This window comes from Conger conger, chromosome 7 (assembly GCF_963514075.1).
Source record: "Conger conger chromosome 7, fConCon1.1, whole genome shotgun sequence".
Classification (NCBI taxonomy): domain Eukaryota; kingdom Metazoa; phylum Chordata; class Actinopteri; order Anguilliformes; family Congridae; genus Conger; species Conger conger.
The window spans coordinates 32,572,733-32,593,521 of NC_083766.1; the positions used below are offsets into that span (position 1 = coordinate 32,572,733).

Sequence of the window (20,789 nt, forward strand, 5' to 3'; positions counted from 1 at the left end):
ATACGCCCATGGTAGTGACGCTGCAGCCGGGTTCAGCTCAGCCAACCACAGATGATGTGTACATACGTCTTCACAGGCAGTTTTGCTTTAATGTATTTTATCAAATATATCTGTAGCTATGTTACTTTGGTCATTTGTCAGTATTAGTTCAGTAGTTCTAAAAGCCGTTGCTTCCCAGGTGTCACCAAGGATAGGAAAGTGTACAATGGGCGTTTTATATGCACTGACGAACAAAGCAGATTAAAGCTTTGTTACTAACCTACCAAGCATGTATTTCACCTAACTAATATAATGTATGCCTAGTGCTACAGTGCAGGAACACTTAATGTAGCCATTGCGTTTTGTTTCTGCAACAGTTTTCCAACTAACTTCCATAAAAAGAGCTCAATAAAGCTAATTCATACTGAAAGTGAGATGGAGAACCAAGTGAACCCATACTGCTAACATTAGCTATAGCACCAGTAGCAAAGATTAAACTATCATAGCATCCTTTTCCTTAAAGTAAGATAATACTGATTCTTATTCATTCTTTATTAAAACTAATATTATTTATCTTAGTATGATAGTATGAATTTGCTACCAGTTAAGGAGACAAGTTAGCTACCTAGTTAAACAATAGATTTTTCCAATTAAAAATAGGTGACACTCCTGTTTGTTTTAGTTGCACACACTTTATTTTGCATCCCCAAGTATAAAAAGATGCAGTATAATTTTCAATATGAGCTAAATGAATTGCAAAATTCTAGGTGTAGTGTATTTCATATAACAGCCATAATGGTTCATATATAGGAGCTAACATTAATGTGATGTAGAGCTGGCATTGATATCTTATTGACTCTTCAAATAGTAGTTATCATTGTGAAAATGCCGCACATTATTTCCAATATAATTATTTTCTCAAAACGAAACAAAATATTTGGTGAAGCAAATGCTAAAATATAGCATCACTCTGCGGGCACAATGTAGAAGTTGAAGTGGAACTCCCACCCCAAAGATTTTCACCCACACTATAAACATTGTTTGCATACTATATATGTTTTTCATTTCTGTTTGTCTTGGCTGGAGGGGTTTTTGGGATTCCAGTTGAGTAAATTCGATTAGTCTCAGACACTATTAGAGTTAAAATAATATGAGTGAAATAACATTTTCCTGCATATACTGTACAATCTGAACAGATTCAATTGTCCGACCTGTTCTCTACCAGATTGGCTGGCCAGGTTACAATGACATTGCTACCAACTCTATCTAACTTGTAATAGAACCATAAGAAAATATTCAGACACCACACAGCAGCACCAAATTGCGCTTGATAACTATATTCCAGGAAAGATAATTACAGTGAACAACTTAGTAGTTTACTGTTTATTAAAAAAAAAAAACTACCATCTTTCTGGGTAATCAATAGGAGCTCATTAGAAACCAATTTTCCAACTTGCCTTTCGTTGCATATTAGTAATTAGAAATGGGCACGATATTAATCTGATTTGTGAGAGGCATAGAAATGTGCTTCCCACCCTTAAGCATGGGCAATACTGCTCCGTCTAAGCGATGTGTGGACCTCTGGTAATATATTCATTCCTCCAACATATTTTACAAAATTTAATTTGAATATATAATTAAACCTTCATTTGCAATATCCAGATTCAGAGAGAAATGCTCAAACACCAAATTCTATCTGTCTGCCCTGTCCACTGCAAGGATTTCTGCTTTAAATGCATGTGCCTAACATCTTAATCACTTAATTAAAGCGTTAATTGGATTAAAACTCAGATACCTATTAATTTAATCAGCTGCACCGGATTTTAATCAGCTGCACCCGACCGTAATCAGTTTCTCCATGTAATGTATTAGGTGCTCCAGCAACATTATAATGGGATCGGTGGTAGGCACTGTTATCCTACAGCAGAAAAGGAGATTTTGGCAGATACTTCTGGGCATTCCACTGATATGCAAATGAGGTAACGCCACACATAAACAAATGCACATAGTTGTGGTTGCTAGATTGTATAGTTCCGTAAATCAAAAAATGTAACCATCACCCTAATATTTTAAAAAAATTGTAGACATACGTTCAATTCAATTCAATTCAATTTTATTTGTATACTGCTTTTCACAGAAGACTGTCACAAATACACTTTGTGGAGTAACACAGAATAGAATAAAACATATTAGCTCTAAGCCCCCGAAAAGCATGCAGTAAACAACCCTCGAACAGTGGCAAGAAAAAACTCCCTGATGGGAAGAAATCTTTGGTGGATCCCGGCTCTAGGGGCATGCCCATCCTCCGCTGGCCTATAAGTTTGATATATTATACTAGTAGGTAAACTAGAAAATCTATATGGAGGGAAGAATTGGGGGGGATTGTGTACATATATCCAAACTACCATTTCTAAGCTGTCTTCCAACAACTCTACGAATGTTATATTCCTGCATTCCTGCATTCCTGCATAAAATATCAGATTGAGTTTATAGACGTCTGACGAGCCTATAAGGCATTCTGCTCATCTCTCAGCTTTCCGTTTCCAAAAAGTCTGCAGGTGTTAGGTCCTTCCCTTCTAAAGATCCCACTTTATGGCACAGGCTTACAGCCATAGTTACAGAATCAGAAATTGCCACCATTTTCAAATCAGGACTGAAAATACACTTTCAGTTTAATCAGTGGCTGTGTGCTCACACTTATTTACTGTTTTATTCCATCATTGTGAACACTGTCAGTTAAATCATTTTTCATAGACCACGTGTTTCTCACATTTCATCTGCCTCTTTTGTTCTAATTTTCACTCCTTGATTTGTATAGTGTGCAGAGACCTTGTTGTAAAATGCACTTCACCCCCTACCACTTATGTGAGCCTGGCATCAGAATAACTGGACTGGTGGTAGGCAGTCCTGATTGCATCACTACAGTAGTGCAACAATCAGCTTTTGTCAGCTGAACAGAAGCACTCAGTCCATCATCTCACCTTCTGATGACTCATTTCTGTAGAGCAGGGGTGCCTAACCCTGGTCCTGGAAAGCAGCTGGGTCTCTGGGGTTTTGATTTCATCTAAAATCAGACACAAAAGTAATCAGCTGCTTTAATTGGTTGATAAAGTGCACACCAGATCACCCTGCAGTTCTCCAGGACCATGCTTGGGGACCCCGTCTGTAAAGTGTATATCCTGTACCTTGGGGTCATCTAATTTGGGTCAGGGGAGGAAGTACATACCTGTAGTCTCACCCTTTTTCTTTGAATTGTGATGGTGATGGACCATGTTATGAAATCTGTGCTATGGATTCATATTTTGGCCTGGATTAGGATGCCTGGCAAATAAGCAAAACACTTAACCTTGCAATGTGTATTTGAGATAACTAAGAAAAGGACTGAACAAAAGGGCATCTCTGCTCAAAAGCACAGCAGATTTTGTCTTCCTAAAGTACAACCCAGGCACCCTGATTCAAGGACAACCCCATTTGTCAACATATGGCGAAGATGAGAAACACACACCAATGAGTCACCAGTGAAGACAAACAAGTTCTGTGTATACTAATTCAGGTTTTAAAACAAAAGCATAAAATAATAATTATATAATAAGATATTAATAATGGGAGGTCTGTGTTAGTATTCTCACCTTTGGTCATGTGTTATGGCTAAGTATGATATCATGGAGGAGTGGGCATTTGAAGTGTGTTCCCTCTTTAAGGTCCTAGGTATGACTTTCTTAGGGGCACTCAGCAATCCAGAAGTTTCTCTGAGAACAATGGCTCACCCCTCCCCTGGACCCTGTTGAGGTGGTCCAGGAATTCAGGAGAGAATTCCCATTGAAGGGGAGAAAATCTGCTTCCTTTCCCTTCTCCACATGCGACAACCACAACCCACATGGGGAAAATGGATTAGCACTTTTTCCAAAAATTAAATACCACCGCTCCATTTGGGTTCCAAACCCACAATCATCTGATTTCACAGTAAGATCACTACTGTCTATCCTCCCCCACTCATTGCCAAAGGGCTAACCCACACATTCTCATTACCGATTAATGGGTGTTAAATTAAGTTCTCGCTCTTTCACACTCATTTATGCAGTGATAAAGCTGTCAGTCCTCTGTGACTTTACCTGTGTGGGTCTCAAGTAAACACTTGCTTTTTTATTTATTTATACATTTTGCTAATCCAAGATATCCACTGAGGGCATTCAAAGAGTTTAGCCTGTCCTCAGGGATCAACTTTACCCCACATGCATATTATGTGCTATTGTGAATCCCAACACACCACTGTATGTACATACAGAGGTACAGTATGAGGAGAGCCTACTCAATCCAGTAAGTGACAGAATAAGCTGCTTAGCACTTTCCGAAAACCTCATATTCACTGTTTTATTTAAAATCCAATGAGCAGGCTAGGGCTGGCACTGGGTAAGAGTAAATACAGCATATTCACTGAACTAAAGACTCAGAGGTGTTAATTTGTTATCTCTTCAGTCAATAGGATTGTATTCTGAGCGCTGATTTATGGGTGAGCATGCTGGTTTTGTTGACATGAAAATCGGGATTAAACAGGCTTTGCTTTCTGGAAGACCCTTTGGCTGTACATGATGGAGGAGCACTGACTGATGACTGATTCTTTCCCCTGGGGTAAGAATCACATGTAGTCAAGGATAGATGGTGGACAATAATGACTAGATTGGAATTATGCAATTAGCACTTATTGATGAGAAATTTGTACAATTTGACTTTCATACATTTAGCCAGTAGTTTCAATGGAACATTGATTAGTGAGCTACAGAACCAATGAGCACTGATATACTGAATGAACCTCAGCAGCCCTGACACGCTAGCATTGACATGCAGGGCATATGAAATCAGCTACAACTCGCTGGCTTATGACTGGTCATTGGGAGTGTTTGTGTTCCAAATCCCTGAAAACATCTGTTCATTAAAAAAACAAGTCAGAAATTGTATACATTATATGACCGATATTAAGTCATTTTGACATACGTATCACTCAAGTAGACATCAAACTAATGATGCATTTATTTTCCTAAGCTTAAGGTTACAAATCATTAAGGAAAAGAATGGTCATTTGGGTTTGTCGCTTGGGTTGACTCAGTCCATCAATCAAACCCATTGGCATCGGCAGTTGGTTAAGAGCCAGTATCTCTCATTAGTTCAGCCCCACTTCAGTCAGTGGGCCGTCAGCCTTTCAGCCGTGCGCTACCTGCTCCCTCAGGGACAGTAGCACGGTGTAGATGGCCTGCCCTAAGGATGACAGCATTGGCATTCGCTCAGAATTGCACAGTGCTACAAAATAAAGTTGCTGCGCTAGCCACGGCGCTAAAGGCAGGACTAGGCTGGCTGTCATTGAGAAAGTCCTGCCTTTTCCCTGTGAACTGAGAAATTCAGCACACTGTGACAGCTTTAGCAGTCACGGTTTAGCTTGACACGGGAGGAGACAGGCGTTTTGGAAGGCAGCGCGGGCCCGGCGAGGTGTAGGGAACGGAGGCAGAGCAGAAAGAGTGCTGTAGGAGCACTGACTCATTCCCTCTTCACAGATTCACAGAAGCGGATCAAGCAAGCGGACCGCTCCGCGTGCTGATGGGTGCCACGGCACGGCGAGGCTGGTGCAGAATCATGACGTGCGAGGAATGGAGAAACGCACGTATTAGGAGAATCAACAGCGAAGAAACACTACAAGGGATGGAGAGGGAAAAAAAAAGACCTACCCGTCTCAAAAAGCAACCCTCTCAAAGCACAAACAGCCCAAAAAACTGTGGCTATCAAAAACATTGGTCACATCAGCTAAACTGAGGGAGTGGTATTTGTGCATTATAGTGTGCCTGTTTTCAAAATATTGCTAACATACAGTATGAATAGAGCCTTTTTTTAGGGCAAATAGCATAATACTTGATAGTAGTAACACGCAATAACAGTGTTTATCTACTAAAATGTAAAAACAAAATCACATTCCTCAAGCTTCCAGGTGGCTGTATTTCTCTCAGTTATCTTGTGAAATAAATCAAATCCTTTGTCTTTAGGATAAAGAGGCTAAAAGATTCTGCACTTCCGATGAGGACGATGTGCTAACAGCATTCTCACTTTAGATAGAGTTGATGACAATGATGTCTGATGAACAACATGACTTAAAAAGATGACAATAATATTCACTAACAAAGATGACAAAGATCAGCGCAATATTTGTAAATTGCAATAAATGCATATACTCTGCTTATATACTGTATGTTGCAGTATAGTTTGTTTATATATGTTATTTAAAAACACATACAGTATTCAATTTCTCTGAAAGGCACAGTCGTATATGAAAAGCATTTTATGTAAATTCTATATATTCTATATATTTTTTACTAAAGATTGTAATCATCATTTTACTAAATATATTGAGGATATAGGATATCGCAGCATGTTGAATCCCCATGGGGGTCAGAATGTGCAAGGATCTGGAAACCTATGGAGGTGTGGCTCTGAGATCAGGAACAGTTTCCATACATCTCTGACAGTGCCTGTGATATAACCACTGATCAATTAGATTAACTTTATGAATCGGGACATATTGTGAGGCTGTCACCGCATGTACGCGGAGGAGGGGTAGGTGCATTAGGCAAAGAGGAGGTGGGGTCGGGGGGAATCGCATTAGACAGACAGCCCATCCATTTCCGTGTGCCCCTGGCCTCGCCCATCCCAGGAACACTGTACAGTGCATACACACACACACGCATACTAATGAAGAACCTTTTAAAACCACTGCAATCTTCCCCGGCAACGGAAAGGAGCCTCGCGTTTGAGATCAGGAGGTAAGGCGTGCCGTATCTGTGAGGAAATCTGTGCTCTACAGATGAGACGGTGAGACGGCACAGATGCAGCGGGACGCTGATGGAGGGGGGGGGATGATCTGCCGGTCCCTGCTGTGGTGCCACTGAAGCGGGCAGTGACGATGAGGAGGAGATGGACAGCTAGCAGGTGCAGAAGAAGGCTCCAGTGTGTGCCAGTCTGAACCGCCGGAGGTGTCTAAACGAGTGTTCATGGGAAATACAGTAAAATATCAGGTGTCTGCCTCTGTCCTACTATACTGGCCTTCCATTTTTTGTTTAATCAGCTACAACTATGCCATTAGAAACAGCGATGAAGCACATTACTGTAGTTTGTCATAGTAAAGTACTGTACACACAATCATTCTCAGTGTTAAATTAACTATTGATAGATTATTTGATATAAGTCGACAAGTGACCGAATATACTCTATTAGTTCATTGTTCTTTATCAGTTGACTTTAGGCTGAACACTTTGCATACGTGTACTGGATGTGTTTGGTTCTGTGCATTGTGTTGCACAGGGGAAATGATGAAGACGCTGGAGAACTGCAGTACTTACTATACTTTCACTGTTTAACTCTGTTCTCCCATGATCACTTATACCACTGAATTACTTTTTGCTGTTAGTGCATTTATTGTTCAGGGATTGATATGTTCTTTGTTATGTGCAGGGTTTGAAATGGTTTTCTTTGTAGTACACCCTGACCTGCACTTTTTCCCCCTGTGTTTTCTGTATAAAAAGATTTGTATGTGTTGGCTGCTTTCTATACACCCTGTAGACCTATCATAGCTGAACATCTGCATAGATAAAATGTACCAAGCGGTACACACACACACAACTACAGGGCTCGCTGACAATACTCATTCATATTTCAGGAAATTTTGTTTGACTCATGCATTTTGTTTTCTGTAGTCATTGACAATGAATGCATGCATTAAATAATCTGCCAGGTCTCACAGACCAATCATCACACAACAAAGTCCAACCTAACCTTTCTGTTGCTTTTGTGTTTACTGTATTTCCTCTTTGTTTTTAACCTCTTTTGGTTTAAAACTGGCAATTTCCTCAAAAACCTCAAGTACAATGAAACCTTTAGTTGTTGTCCAGTCACAAAGTCAATTCCATCATATCACTTGCTGTGTAACCACAGTGCTATTAGTAGTTAATTACACATGGTCACACTTGCAAGTTAAAGCTCATAAGCACACTACACAACACATGCAGCTGTGCTCATGACCTGGTTCCGGTTGAATCGCATAACAGCAGAGAAGAAATACAAACCCAGTTTAGGCACCATGGTGTGAATAAGCCATGTATTTCTATTTAGGTAGTTTCATTCATTACAATTTTGAGATCTTTGCACCTTGCATCTGTAAATATCCATGGGTAACCATCCAGACCACAATATCGATGCCTGCATAACCTGTATCTATGTCTCAAACAAATATATGGCATTAAATCAAGTTTTTTTAGACATAACAATGTCAAATTCTGTTCTTCACTCTGACTGTAACATGGTGATCATACTGGCACTGGTTGAAGAAAACATATTTCTCTCACCCTGTATATTCTGCCCAGAGACTCCTGCAGCAGATATATAGCAGCAATATATTCATTTGTGACAAACACATTACATGTTGCAGTTCCTGTATGATCGTACTGTAGAGGCCATGGAGATTGGAGATGAGTGATATCTCACAGTGCAGTTTCAGGACCTTTGGAAGCTGAGGAAGGGTGTGGGTGGAGTAAACGGACATACTGCAGTGAATGTGAATATGGGGGGAGGGGGTTCTCCTGAGATGATGTGGGATGGGTTGTGTCACCACATTTGAGGCAAGATGGTGTGTGCTGAAAAGGAAAGAGGGAATTAGTTTGGAACTATTTTGCTGTCTCCTCACTCTCTCTCTCTCTGTCTCTCGCACTCTCTCACTCTCACTCTCTTTTCATGGCTGCAGGCGCACAGACTATTTTCAGGACATTTCAGGACTGCCAGCATCTCTAGTACAACTCCAACTGGGCAGGCAGTTGCTCTTGATAACATCCGACTGGGCTCAAAAAGACAGGGCATCTGTGCTCCATTTGCACACAGATTGGCCTCCGATACGGCAATACCACGGCAGATGACCAGTGCTTCAGCAGAGCAGAGCGTGTGAGGGAGGTCGCCTCACCTGACAAGGCGTGCTGAGGGACACTTAGGCATGCAACTCCCACTGCAGCCTGTCATTCTGCCAAAGGTCACAAACAAAAAATAAGAAGTCAATGTTTCCAAAACAACTGTTAAAGCAAGGGTACCAAAAAAGAACCCAGACTTGGCCTTCGCTCCATCATTGTAATTGTGACAGATAATGATAGATTCATTCACATTCATTGAAATTCATAAGACTTTAAAGTTCACCGTGACATTAAAATGCTAATCTCCTTGCCAAGTAGACATCAGTATTCTATGCCAGGTGCTAGTTTTGCATTTTTTCGGGTCCGTAGTTCCCTTAGTTAGTCGGGTAATTATCATTTGCATAACTGCTTCTCAGAGACTCACAGGAGGAAAGTCCAGGGTTCAGAAAGCAAAAGTCCTGCCATGTGTTTCTTCCACTCATGAACTCAGCCCGTTGATTTAACTCATTAGTTCTACCTCCTGGCTGAAAAACTGCTAATTAGCAAATCCATGTGATTGGAACAAAATGCTGGGGAGGATTACTTTCCCACCTCTGCTCATTTGGCAAATGATGACAAATGATGGGTGCTTACAGATTTTACCTATGCATACCCATGAAACACCAGGAAACATTCTCCATATCTAAGAGGGTATTCACCTATCAGGTGTGGCCTTGTCTATGTATCATGCTACTGTTTACAGTGGCACTTCACCTGTTCAGTATGTGAAAGCACATGGGGGAACATAGATTCTCTGGCCAGCAAGCAGCAAAGGGTGCTGTATATTCTTTTATCAAAATCAATGCATTTCAATGAAATCTAGCAGTTGAAACTCCGTCAAATTGTAATAACCTTTGGGTTCTAGGCTTGAAAGCTGTTACTAGATGATGGTGGCCTTATGGCATACGAGAAATAGGCATTTCTTAATGAATAGGGCATTGCATTGTTTCTTTGGTATTACATTATGGCTTTACATTGCAGAGACACACTTGTAAAAAAAATTTTTATAATGCAATAATAAAAGCTCTCTGAGAAAGCTTTCACTCTCTTGCTGTGTAAATCCAATAAAGCCAAACCCTTCAGGGGCAGAAAAACTCATAAAGATGGTGTATAGTTGAAAAATAAAATACAGAAATTAGAATTAAATATAATATTATCTTTCAGCCATCTGCACTAAGTTTTCTACTACAATCTGTTTGGGTCTTCAATCCTGTTCCTTTGCATTAAGGGATTTTTATCATTTGATATCAATTTCCAGCCGGCAATTGAGACCTACTACCTCTGGCATTAGATGAAACCCCAGGTTCAAAACCCTGTTAGTGTGCTACAATTCCCAGAATTCTGCGACCGCGTTTCTGTTATGGTGGTTAAATGAAATGCATCACTCCGTCTCCAAAATGATTGGCATCTCCTACTCTAGCAGCATATAATCACAGCTGCCTGCCTAAGGACTGTAGATGTGAATTATATTATGTCTAACTCTGCCACAGCTAAGATTCTGTCCTCTTTCCCTGTAAAGTAAACAAAATAAATATATTTTGATTCTTACGGGATTCAAAATTCCCAGAAAAGATAAATATTTCAAGTAATCAAAGCATCTTTATCAGCACAGTGAACAGTGTTACAGTATGCAGCAGAAGCATACATAAATAATAAAAGATATAACACACATAATAGTGTAATAATAGAGGAATGCAGACACCAGCACTCACACGCACACACATTCGTACACAAACACACACACGCACACGCTCACACCTGTGTGCGAACATTTCTTCCTGGAATGGACCAAAACAAACCACATTACACAATGTGATCCACACAGATTCACTTTAAAACATACTTTGAACCTACAGAACAGCAGAAATGTTCCCATTAGATATGAGCTAGCAGTTGAATATTAGATGAATCGTGTAGCCCATTCCCAGCTCAGAAGCAAACCTTGCCTCCAGCATGCATGTCACATAAGAAACCACACTTCCACTGCCAAACACTCCCGCTTTCCTTGTGCATATAGTGCTTGCGGCTGGAGACCAAGCCTTTATGCTGACTAATTCTCTTCCCAATTTAGGTGTAGTGATCACAGGGTTATGCAGAAATGTGTGGAAATGAGGTTGTGACATTGGTATTGATGCAGACCTTCCCTTATGAATTTAAGATAAGCACAGATGTGGCTGAATTTTTATACTGTATGTACATTGTGCGGTGGAACAGCTATTATAATGTTTTTTGGCTGAGGCGAGTTTCCAACAGCTGTTCTTAAAGAGGCAATAAAATTTACATACATTTACATTGAGCATGGTACTTGTATTGTATAGTAAAACACAAATGTCCATATAATACAATCCAAAATGACAGGATCATTACAACAGACTATAAAATGTTATGTTTTAAAAGATGTGGTTAACTGAGAAAGTAAGCAATCATCCCTAGAGTACTGATGTATGCTGATCCAATCCTAGGGCAAGAATTAATTTGATATTAGCACTGAAGAGCTCTACAAAGAAGGATATCACCGGTGTATGCTGGCAGCCACTCTTGGTATTCACTCCAACAAGATTTCTTCTTGCTTGGGGGTGGCAGAATAGAATTGTTTTGAGCTTTCCGGGGCAGGAGGTAACAGTAGATACTGTATATCCTCCTATCTATATATAGCAAAATGCATTGTTAATCCAAATCCATTGTTAAGGGCCAGACTGGTCAAAGCAGACAGGAAGGTGACAGTAAAGCAAATAACAACACATTACTATGGTGGTATGCAGAAGAGCATCTCTGAACACAACCTTTTAGTGGATAGGCTGCAGCAGCAGAAGACCAATAAGTAAAATAATAAGTCTAATAAATACCGACTAAAATGCTCAGTGAGTGTACGTATATACATACTCAGTGACCACTTCATTTGTATTTTTTTATTAGTTTTTTTACTTATTGGTCTTCTGCTACTGTAACCCATCCACTAAGAGGTTTGGCGGCTTGTATTAGACTGCGCATGAAAATTCCAGGAGATCAGCATTTTTTGAGAACCTCACCGCCCTCTGGCACCAACAATCATTCCACGGTCAAAATCACATTTCTTCCCCATTCTGATATTTGGTCTGAACAACAACTGAACCTCTTCACCATGTCTGAATGCTTTTATGCACTGAGCTGCTGCCACATGATTAGCTGATTAAACATTTGCATGAATGAATTTGTGTACAGGTCTACCTAATGAAGTGGTGTATGTATATCATTCTGTCAGATGCGAATATGAACACTTAGGAGCTCACACACAGGTACAGCGTGGCCATGCCCTGCAGTTCAGAAAGATGAGGAAATTACTAGAAAGGATAGAGGTGAAGACAGAAGGAGGGAGGAAAAATAAAATAAAAAAATTAAATAAAGGTTACAACTGAAGTAAAAGGTTAATCATGTGCCGTATCAAAAGGTGTGGAGGGGCATGCCTTGAAAGCAAAAGTGCCTCTCCTTCGCCCTGATGGCCATCCACTCCATTTATGCCCAGGAAGGAGACCAGGGAGTTTTTCTATAACCCTTGACAGATCAATAAAAAAGTAATCATTTTGGCAGGGGAACTCTATTAGGCTTCTGAGCATGAGAAAGGACCTCATTGGCTTTGCTGAAGACTGACATTATTTTCTCATTTAAGTTTGAGGCGGAGGGAAAAATATCAGTCACAATAGAGACCTTAATTACATTGACTGATAGCAAAGCACTGCGACCTTCTAATGCATCGTGTTCAGGGTCCTGTAAGGTGCAGAGGAGGGATCACGACGTCCCATTACATTGTGAGATGTGCTGGTTAACAGAGGGCTGACATGGCTGACCGCGTTTACATGAGCTGATAACGTTGACCACAAAGCAAAAACAGGCAGTAAAGGCAAGCCATGATGGTGGGGCTGGTAAGCGGAGCCGCCTGTTCCCTTCTGTCACTCCACCACAACTTCCCTTCTGTGCCACCGAGGCATCTGCCTCTGAAGTCTGCTAGGGGCACATAGCTCTGATGACGTTTGTGTGTGGGTGTGTGTATATGTGTACGTATGTGCATTTGTGTGTGTGTGTGTGTGTGTATATATACGTACATGTGTGTGTTGTTTTTTTTGGTGTATGGGTTTGGGAGACAAACTTGTAAAACAATGCAAATTCCCAAGCAGTCACTGTAAATAAAAGTGAGTATTCAGTTGACCTACCTGGTAAGACGGAGGAAAAATATATGAAGAAATATACGCAAAAAATCCATGTCTGCTTTTGCCTGCCATTCAAATTAAACAAAATAAGACAACTATGCTAAATCAAATCAAATAATAAATCAAATGTAGTTAAAATGGCAAAATATTTCTCATGTATCACAATATTTCACATTGCTTGATCGTACACCCCAGGGAGCCTATTGCCCTCTGCCCTGCATGAGGTGAAGGCTCACAGCGACCAACATGGCAATAAACAGGGACGAGGGAACTGTAATTCGAGGAACTGGTGCCGCGCTAGCGGAAATGAGGTGAGTCACATTTTCTGAGAAATCAAATTGTGTCACCATTTCAGCCAAGAGTCATTTTAACCGAACAGAAACGGGTACGACAGATGATGAATGCTGTCTGTTGCAAGCTTAAAGCTGACTTAGGCGCAGACAGGTTTTGTTGATGGCTGCTGAGATCACACAGCCTCTACAGATGAATCATGCTCGAGTGGATATTGGAAGAGTTAGTTTAACCAGGGGGAGCCAGGTCCTAGGAAGAGAGCCATCTCACTACTCTTCTGCAAGGGAAAAAAAATCCACATTGGTAAAAATGCAATATTATTGACAAATCACATCTAGGTTTGCACTGGAGCCTTTATAAAAAAATAAACAAGCAAGTAAGGGTGGGGGGGAGGTTATTAAAAAAACAACAGAAAAGTCCATTATTTTCCTCTCAAGTCCATTTACATTTGTGGTAATTATAATCTGAGTGAAGGCTTGATGCTGATGGGTAGTTTAATTTCAGGGCAGTGTGAGCACACACTGGGGAGCTGCAGTGACGGCCCAGCCGGCAGGCGCTAATGCGTGCATTAGCCTGCTGGAGGCCCACCGGAGCAAGGCAAGCCTCCAAGGTCCCGCCGACCCCACACATGAACAGGCAGAGCGCCCTCCCTCCCTCAATCTCCCCGTCTCCTTCCGCCAAACCAATCTGTGTCACACAGTGCTAACTCTCCACATTTGCCTAATGTCCGCTATGCAGTTATATAGTATAGTATAATTACTTTAATTTGAGGGTTTTTGGACAATTGGCTGTGTAAAAAAAAGGGAAAAACTCTTTCAGATGAAAGCTGAAAGGCTGCAATTTCACCACATAGTTTGTCTACAACTGTTTGCTGGAGCGTTGTGTCCAAATACTTACGGACTGCAGTGTATTTATAGAGAGTGTAGATACATTTCATCTGGGCCAGTTTTAGCCCAGCATTTGGAAGTGCAACCCTGGCTTAGAATCTATTGGACTGATGTGTGACAGACAAAAACAGCAATGAGACAGACCTACAGTTGACCTCCGGCATTCCAATCTGTTGAGAAACCGTAAGCCATTAATAAATAATATAAATAAAAAGCCATTAATAATTAAACACAGCCTGAATAAATGCATGGTTGTGACAGTCTTCCTCGTGCAGGGGGATGAGCTCTGGGAAGAGCTTAGGGCTGATCTATACCCATCACTTACCCTCCAATTTAACTGTAAATATGTGGCAGATGAACCAACAGGCAAATAAACCAAGTGCGTGTTCCTGTCAACAACAGATGACACACATGTGGAGATCAAGCGTTAACAGCAGAAGCCACGTGCAGGCAGAAAGGATGTCTTCACAAACACTGCTTCAAAAAACCTTTGAGTCACAGATGCATCTTCCCCCATCATTTGTACATGAAAAGTGATTTGTATAAAACACACTAAAAGATGGGAAATGAAGGGCTTTTTGTGAGAGCTTTTTCCATGCAGAAACGCCATTGCTGTATGCTGGGAGGATAACGGGCCGCTCCAACCTTTCACCACGGCAACAAAAGAGGCACTCCGAAACCACAGGAGTTCACTGCTACTTCATTTGCCAGAGCACATTGGTGATTATTTCTTATTTTCAGAGAAAAACTCACAAAGTCACCTTCCACACCAGCATCTGATAATGCCGTGTTGTTGAGGAGGACTTTCATCTGTTGCTAATGACAGAGGTGCAAGTGCATTCGCTGCTCATGGCACAGGTGTAAGTTTCCTATCTTCTCTCCTATGAGAATTCACAAATAGTTTTTTGGCTGTTCATTCCCCCTGAAAGAAATGACCCCCGTACTTCCCTCTGGGCCTCATGCCCACATGCATCCGACCCCTAGGTGGCAGTACTGAGTTCTGCTGGGTGAGCCAGCTCAGATTCCATCTCTCTGCCGCGTGCTACCTATTGGTGTGGAAAAATGCAGGCGACACTAACATAAATCAGCAGTTCTGTGCATGTAATTGCGCGTCATGGGCCTGGTCTTTAGGAGTACTTTGTGAAAATCGGCGGCATTAGCGTGACCCTACAGACGGCTCCGCGGCAGCACGCGACCCTACATTCCCCTCGCGCGTGGCATGCCAAGGACGAGTCCGGAATTTGTTCCTTTTCATCAGAGGAACGAGACGTTCGCTTCTGGAGACGACGCACGCTTTGCGCGCTCTCTTTTCTCCAGCCCATGACAGCAGAGGTCACCCTGCATGTCAGCTGAGATACTGGGTGAGGTGCAGTTGGTGAAAATTGCAAAACGACACCATGGTCTCCCATGGTCAGGAGCAAGGGATGCGCCTTGTGTGACGTGTGCCTTCAGTTATTTAGTCTTGTCTACTGTGAGTGTTGTATTTGTCTGTTTTTGTCGCAGTTACAAAGCACCACACACATTCCGCCATGTTACTGCAGAACTGACATCATATCCCCCCAGGGTGGAGACTGGCCGTCGTTGACTGATAATCCGCACTCAATAGCTGCTGCGTGTGGAAGGGAGTGTGGGAGTGGCTCCAGAACCCCAAATGCTCCCTTCTCGTTCGTTCTCCATTAGCTTTATAGTGGCACATTCACACCACACAAAACCAGCAGTGTTTAAACGTGACCAATCTGTCTCGCTCAAACTGAACCAGACCGGTACCATACCAGTCAAATGTGACAAGCCTGTCTCACTCAAACTGTGATGACTTGTTGTCTCTCAAATAAAAACCTGTCTCATTCATACTGGAACTCGACCAGTCCAGTTACAAACCTGTCTTCCTCGACCAATGTCTAACCAGTCTCACTGAAATCAAATGTGTCAAACTTCAATTAGTCAGATAAATGTGCCAAACTTAATAGGCTCTCTTCAAATATGCCAAAGCTGTGAAACTACGATTATTCACATGAAATGCACAAAACGTATCTCCCTCTCACAGCATTAAACTGTATTATTCAAGTGCTCTCAAACTTACTGCTGAAAATGCATCAGCTTCGTCTCATTACAAAAAAATCGATTGAATATATAGCCATTGTACCCAAGCAGAAAGAAAACCATTCTCCGCAGTCCACTCAACCAGAAAGGCACAGCCCTCGTACAGTATATAATGTACCACACAACCAGTGGTCCGTCAGACAGTGGACACTACATACTTCCTACCAGAAGCTACATATTATTATTACGGAGAATGCATTTTGAAAATGAGCAAATTTGGAACCATCCAGCAGCATTAAACAAAATGGATTTTGTGTGTAAATCGGAAGGAAACAGACAAAATTAGATATTTAGCTTTGTGTTGAAGTAGGTGTGCTGCATCATAAGCATGGTATATTCTTGGCCACAAGAGAGCATAACAATTCTTTGAAGTGATTAATTTTGCTGTGTTCAGGGAACTATGACTAAATTAATCATAATTTATAAATGACTGAAGCAGATTTTGTCCTGCCACATTACATTAATTCAGCAGGAGAGAGGGTAGGATGCATTACACAGAGTAAAAGAAAGACTTACTTCCTGCTATGGCTTCTTTGTCGGATAGGGTGAAATCAAAACAATGATACTCGTGTCCTGGCCCCCCACAGACATACTGTACTGTCAGCCCACTGTCATTTAGAAGAAAGAATAGTATTATTGTGATGGATCAACAATTGTGTCCAATAGGGATGACATTACTATAGCAGAGTAAAATGGGCTTCCAGTCAGAGTTGATTAAACACTGCACATAAAAAAGACAAAAAATCCTGCATAGTACGATCAAGAGTGATAAAGTATCAAATTGTGGTGTACTGAGCTAAATGTTATTTGGACGCTTGGGATTGCAATATTTTGAAAAAAGCTAGCTAGGGCATCTTGGGATTTGGTTGCAATAAAGAAAGAGTTGTTGAACAGATGTGGCCATGTTCCGCCTCGTAGTAAATACATCACACAAATTTAAATTAAAATGTTAAATGAAGTGAAGTGGGGGCAGGGTGAGCCATGGCCACTGAAAGGCAAAACAAAGCAGGACAAATTAAAATTAGTACACAAAATCAGGAAATGGAGAGGACTAAAAGGAGAAAATTAACATTCAGTGCTCAGCTTGTAGTATCAACCTGTCTGGGAAAGGTAGACAAGTACACCCCTGGTTACCAAGAACAGTCAACGTCCCTTTTAAAAGGCAGGGCCAGAGACCCAGCACTCCTACCATATATTGCCCCACTATTTATACTGTTTATGACACTCTTAATTTACCATCCTCTCCATTTTTTAAGGTATATACTGTATCACTAGTGTGAATGGTGCGTTGTGTTACATTGTGATGTGGAGGGAGAAAAGAGCCCTGCATTGGGAGTGGCAATAGTGGTTGACCATGGGTGAATGGATATAAGTGGTGATCACACAGTTTGAGACTAAATTGTGCATTTACAGCTCAAAGTGCCATGGGTAAATTGGGCTCTGGTTCTTTGTACAGCTGAACATTCTCCAGGAAAGCAAGGAAGACAGAATGACAACCAACAGTGATTCAATCAGAGCTGCAAACGGCTCTCTCCCCAGTGAAAGACTAGCCTGATGAGCGTGTGTGTGTGTGTGTGTGTGTGTGTTTGAGTGTACATGCACGCGCTCACACAATCACGCTCACATGTGCACACCCTCACACATATTCACACACATTCATTGACACACTCAAACATACACACACTTGCACTTCCACCTACACGTGCAGGTGCACGCACACACACACACACACACACACACACACACACACACACACACACACACGTGACTGTCGATGCAGGCACTTCTGCCAGCCTACCCCAGCTGCTCTGGTGTACCACGGGCAGGCATCCACATGAGTCAGAGCAAAGCTGGCAGGGAGAGAGAGCAGAGAGCCAAGTCCAGCATCCAGACGCACGTATAACACAGGGGCTCAGTCATCTCACACTTCACACACACCCTCAATGCCAGCTAGGATGCAGCTTTTGAGACACAGCGCAGTATATGTTCATATTGAAGCTTGTGTGGTCCCCACATACTGCCACTCGTAATTACACCCACAATACCTCACAGTATAGCACTATAAAGAGCTTCTCAGGGAATAAAGGCTTTGCCCACAAACTGAAATAACCTTTGATTGAGAATGCAGAGTTTAGTACAGAGAGTATTCAGATGAATCGCATCCAAGCCTAAATGGCCAGTCACTGTGCTCTGCTTCAGGGACAAACAAAAGCAAATCAACTGAAGCGCATGCTGGCATTAACAGGCTTCTTTTAACAAGGAACTGAAAAGAAAGTGGTTTTCAAAGAAAACGAACATTGAGAGGTTAGGGACAAGGAAGATGGTTGTAAGCAGGGAGGCATGAACCAGGTGTAATTAGAATGTTCTCCATCTTGTGAGAAAAATTGCAATAGACAGATGTTTTTTTCCAGAATTTCATTGCAGCAGGAGAAATTAATTCAAAGTTAAAAGCTTTGACCATATTCAGACTGAAAATGTTACATGTTAATATTAAAATGAAATAATTACTGTAAAATAAAACATGATTTCAGATTTCACTCTGGTACCATAAATAAATCATAACCACCTCCCCTGTTGGTCCTCTAAAATGGAGAGGATAATGAGCTGAACGAGAACAATTAAACTCTTCCAGGGCTTCAGCTTCACACCAACCACCTGACAGCCATTGGCATGCCTCTCCAAATGAAATTAGATACCATTCAGGCATAATCAATTGTTCTGGAATGGTCCTGTATTGCATAGGCCAAATGCACAATGACGATTGACAGAAACAGGAAGCTTTGAAGGTTGTGTTGCACTGTAATGGGGAACAAACCAAAAATAACTGTAAGGCATGCAATGTCTTTCAGATGAGATGTTAAACCGAGGTTCTGTCTCACTGTGGCCATTAAAGATCCCATGACACTCTTTGCAAAGAGTAGGGTGTTCCCTGGTGTGCTGGCTAAAATCCCAACCCTGGCTCTTTCAACCTGCCACCTAATCATCCCGATTCAATTGGCAAGAAACATTGTTCTCTCCCTCCATATCTATCTATCTATCTATGAATGAATGGCAGTTCAAGGTTGCAGTGTCCAAGTCAGGTTATTAAATGTGAGCATTTCACTGATCACCACTTCAAGAGATCAACCCTTGCTAACTGGTTCAACCGCTGCAACCAAGCTCCTTGGTCGCTGATCATACAAAAACGACCTTACTTTTAAGCATCATACATTTCTTTTAATTTCTTGGAAAGATTGAGGCCCCGCGCTAAGCTGTTTAATTTCCCTCTCCCCGATGATCTGGGGAAAAATGTGCCAAGGCCATTCATTTTTGTTTTCTCTCGTCTCTCCCGTGTCTTGACAAGTTATCTGAGCCTAATGAAATTTCTATTAGCGCGAACAATTCCATCGTTCTTGTCGAAACCGTTGCAGTTGAGTCTCAGCTCTTTACACTTCCACTGAACCGAGGAAGCCAAAAATCAATTTCGCCAGATCAAAATAAATAAATATATCTTTCTGAACGCCACCAGACTGCTGCAAACAGGGAGCTTTTGAGTGGATAATGAGCTGAGGAGAGTTCAAGGGGATCAATGCGCGGCTTTCCCATTCCGCGCGGTGTCTGTTCTGTGGGCTGCAGCCGATTTCCGCGGAAGATAAGTTCCTGCCGTACGGGATGCACGAACTCCCAGGTCCTGTCAGCCGGCACTGCAGAGCAGTGATTATCCGCGAAACACGCTAACGCAAACCAGCGGTGCACTGATTGCAAGCCTCCTGGCTCTGAATCCATCATCATGTTCAATCTCTCAAAATAAACTCTGCCATGTTAGCATAGTCATTCTGCTTTCAGAGGGAGAGAATCACACCTGGAGATACTGCAGGGAATATCAAAGTGGCAGAAGGGACTGAGTGGTTTAATGAACATTTACTATGTCAGACATTACAATTCCCCTACCGCCCAACCCCACTACCCTGTCCCCAACGGTCACGGATATACAAAAACAAAACACACACACACACATTGTACACACACGCCCACAACTTACCACCTCTTCATGGATGAATGTCCTTTCACGAGCCACTGTTCCATGGTTAATTCAAAGCTCTTTTAAAGTTCAGTCATTTTGTCGCATCTAACTGTCATGTCAGCTCAACCACACATGTAATATACTTAATTATGCAGGAATGGGCCCGCCACTGATCTACGCCAGCAGTGTTCTCTGTTCCTGAGGGGATGGGGTCAGGGCGGAGGGGTAGAGCATACGAACACCATGTGTAGGGAAGGCCCTGGACTGGGAGCTGTATGGAGCTGGTGGGGGTGTTCATGGGATGCCTGTAGGATATCTAGATACACAACATGCTTGCAGGTTCCAGGTCCAATTCCCAGGCGAGTCAGTGCCA

General features: G+C 41.9%; 1 protein-coding gene across 3 annotated transcripts in view; it reads right to left on the reverse strand.

Annotated features, from left to right (window-relative positions):
- Positions 1–13,312, reverse strand: part of caln2 (calneuron 2) — a 65,736-nt gene extending 52,424 nt beyond the window's left edge. For 2 of the 3 annotated variants that reach the window (XM_061250027.1, XM_061250031.1), the window contains exon 1: positions 13,139–13,312. In XM_061250027.1, coding sequence (XP_061106011.1) covers positions 13,139–13,188 — 50 coding nt within the window. In that variant the 5' untranslated portion in view covers positions 13,189–13,312. Of the gene's footprint in view, positions 1–2,960; positions 3,042–13,138 lie in introns of those variants that run through there. The other variant, XM_061250029.1, reaches the window with a different exon arrangement.
- Positions 13,313–20,789: the final 7,477 nt, after the last annotated feature.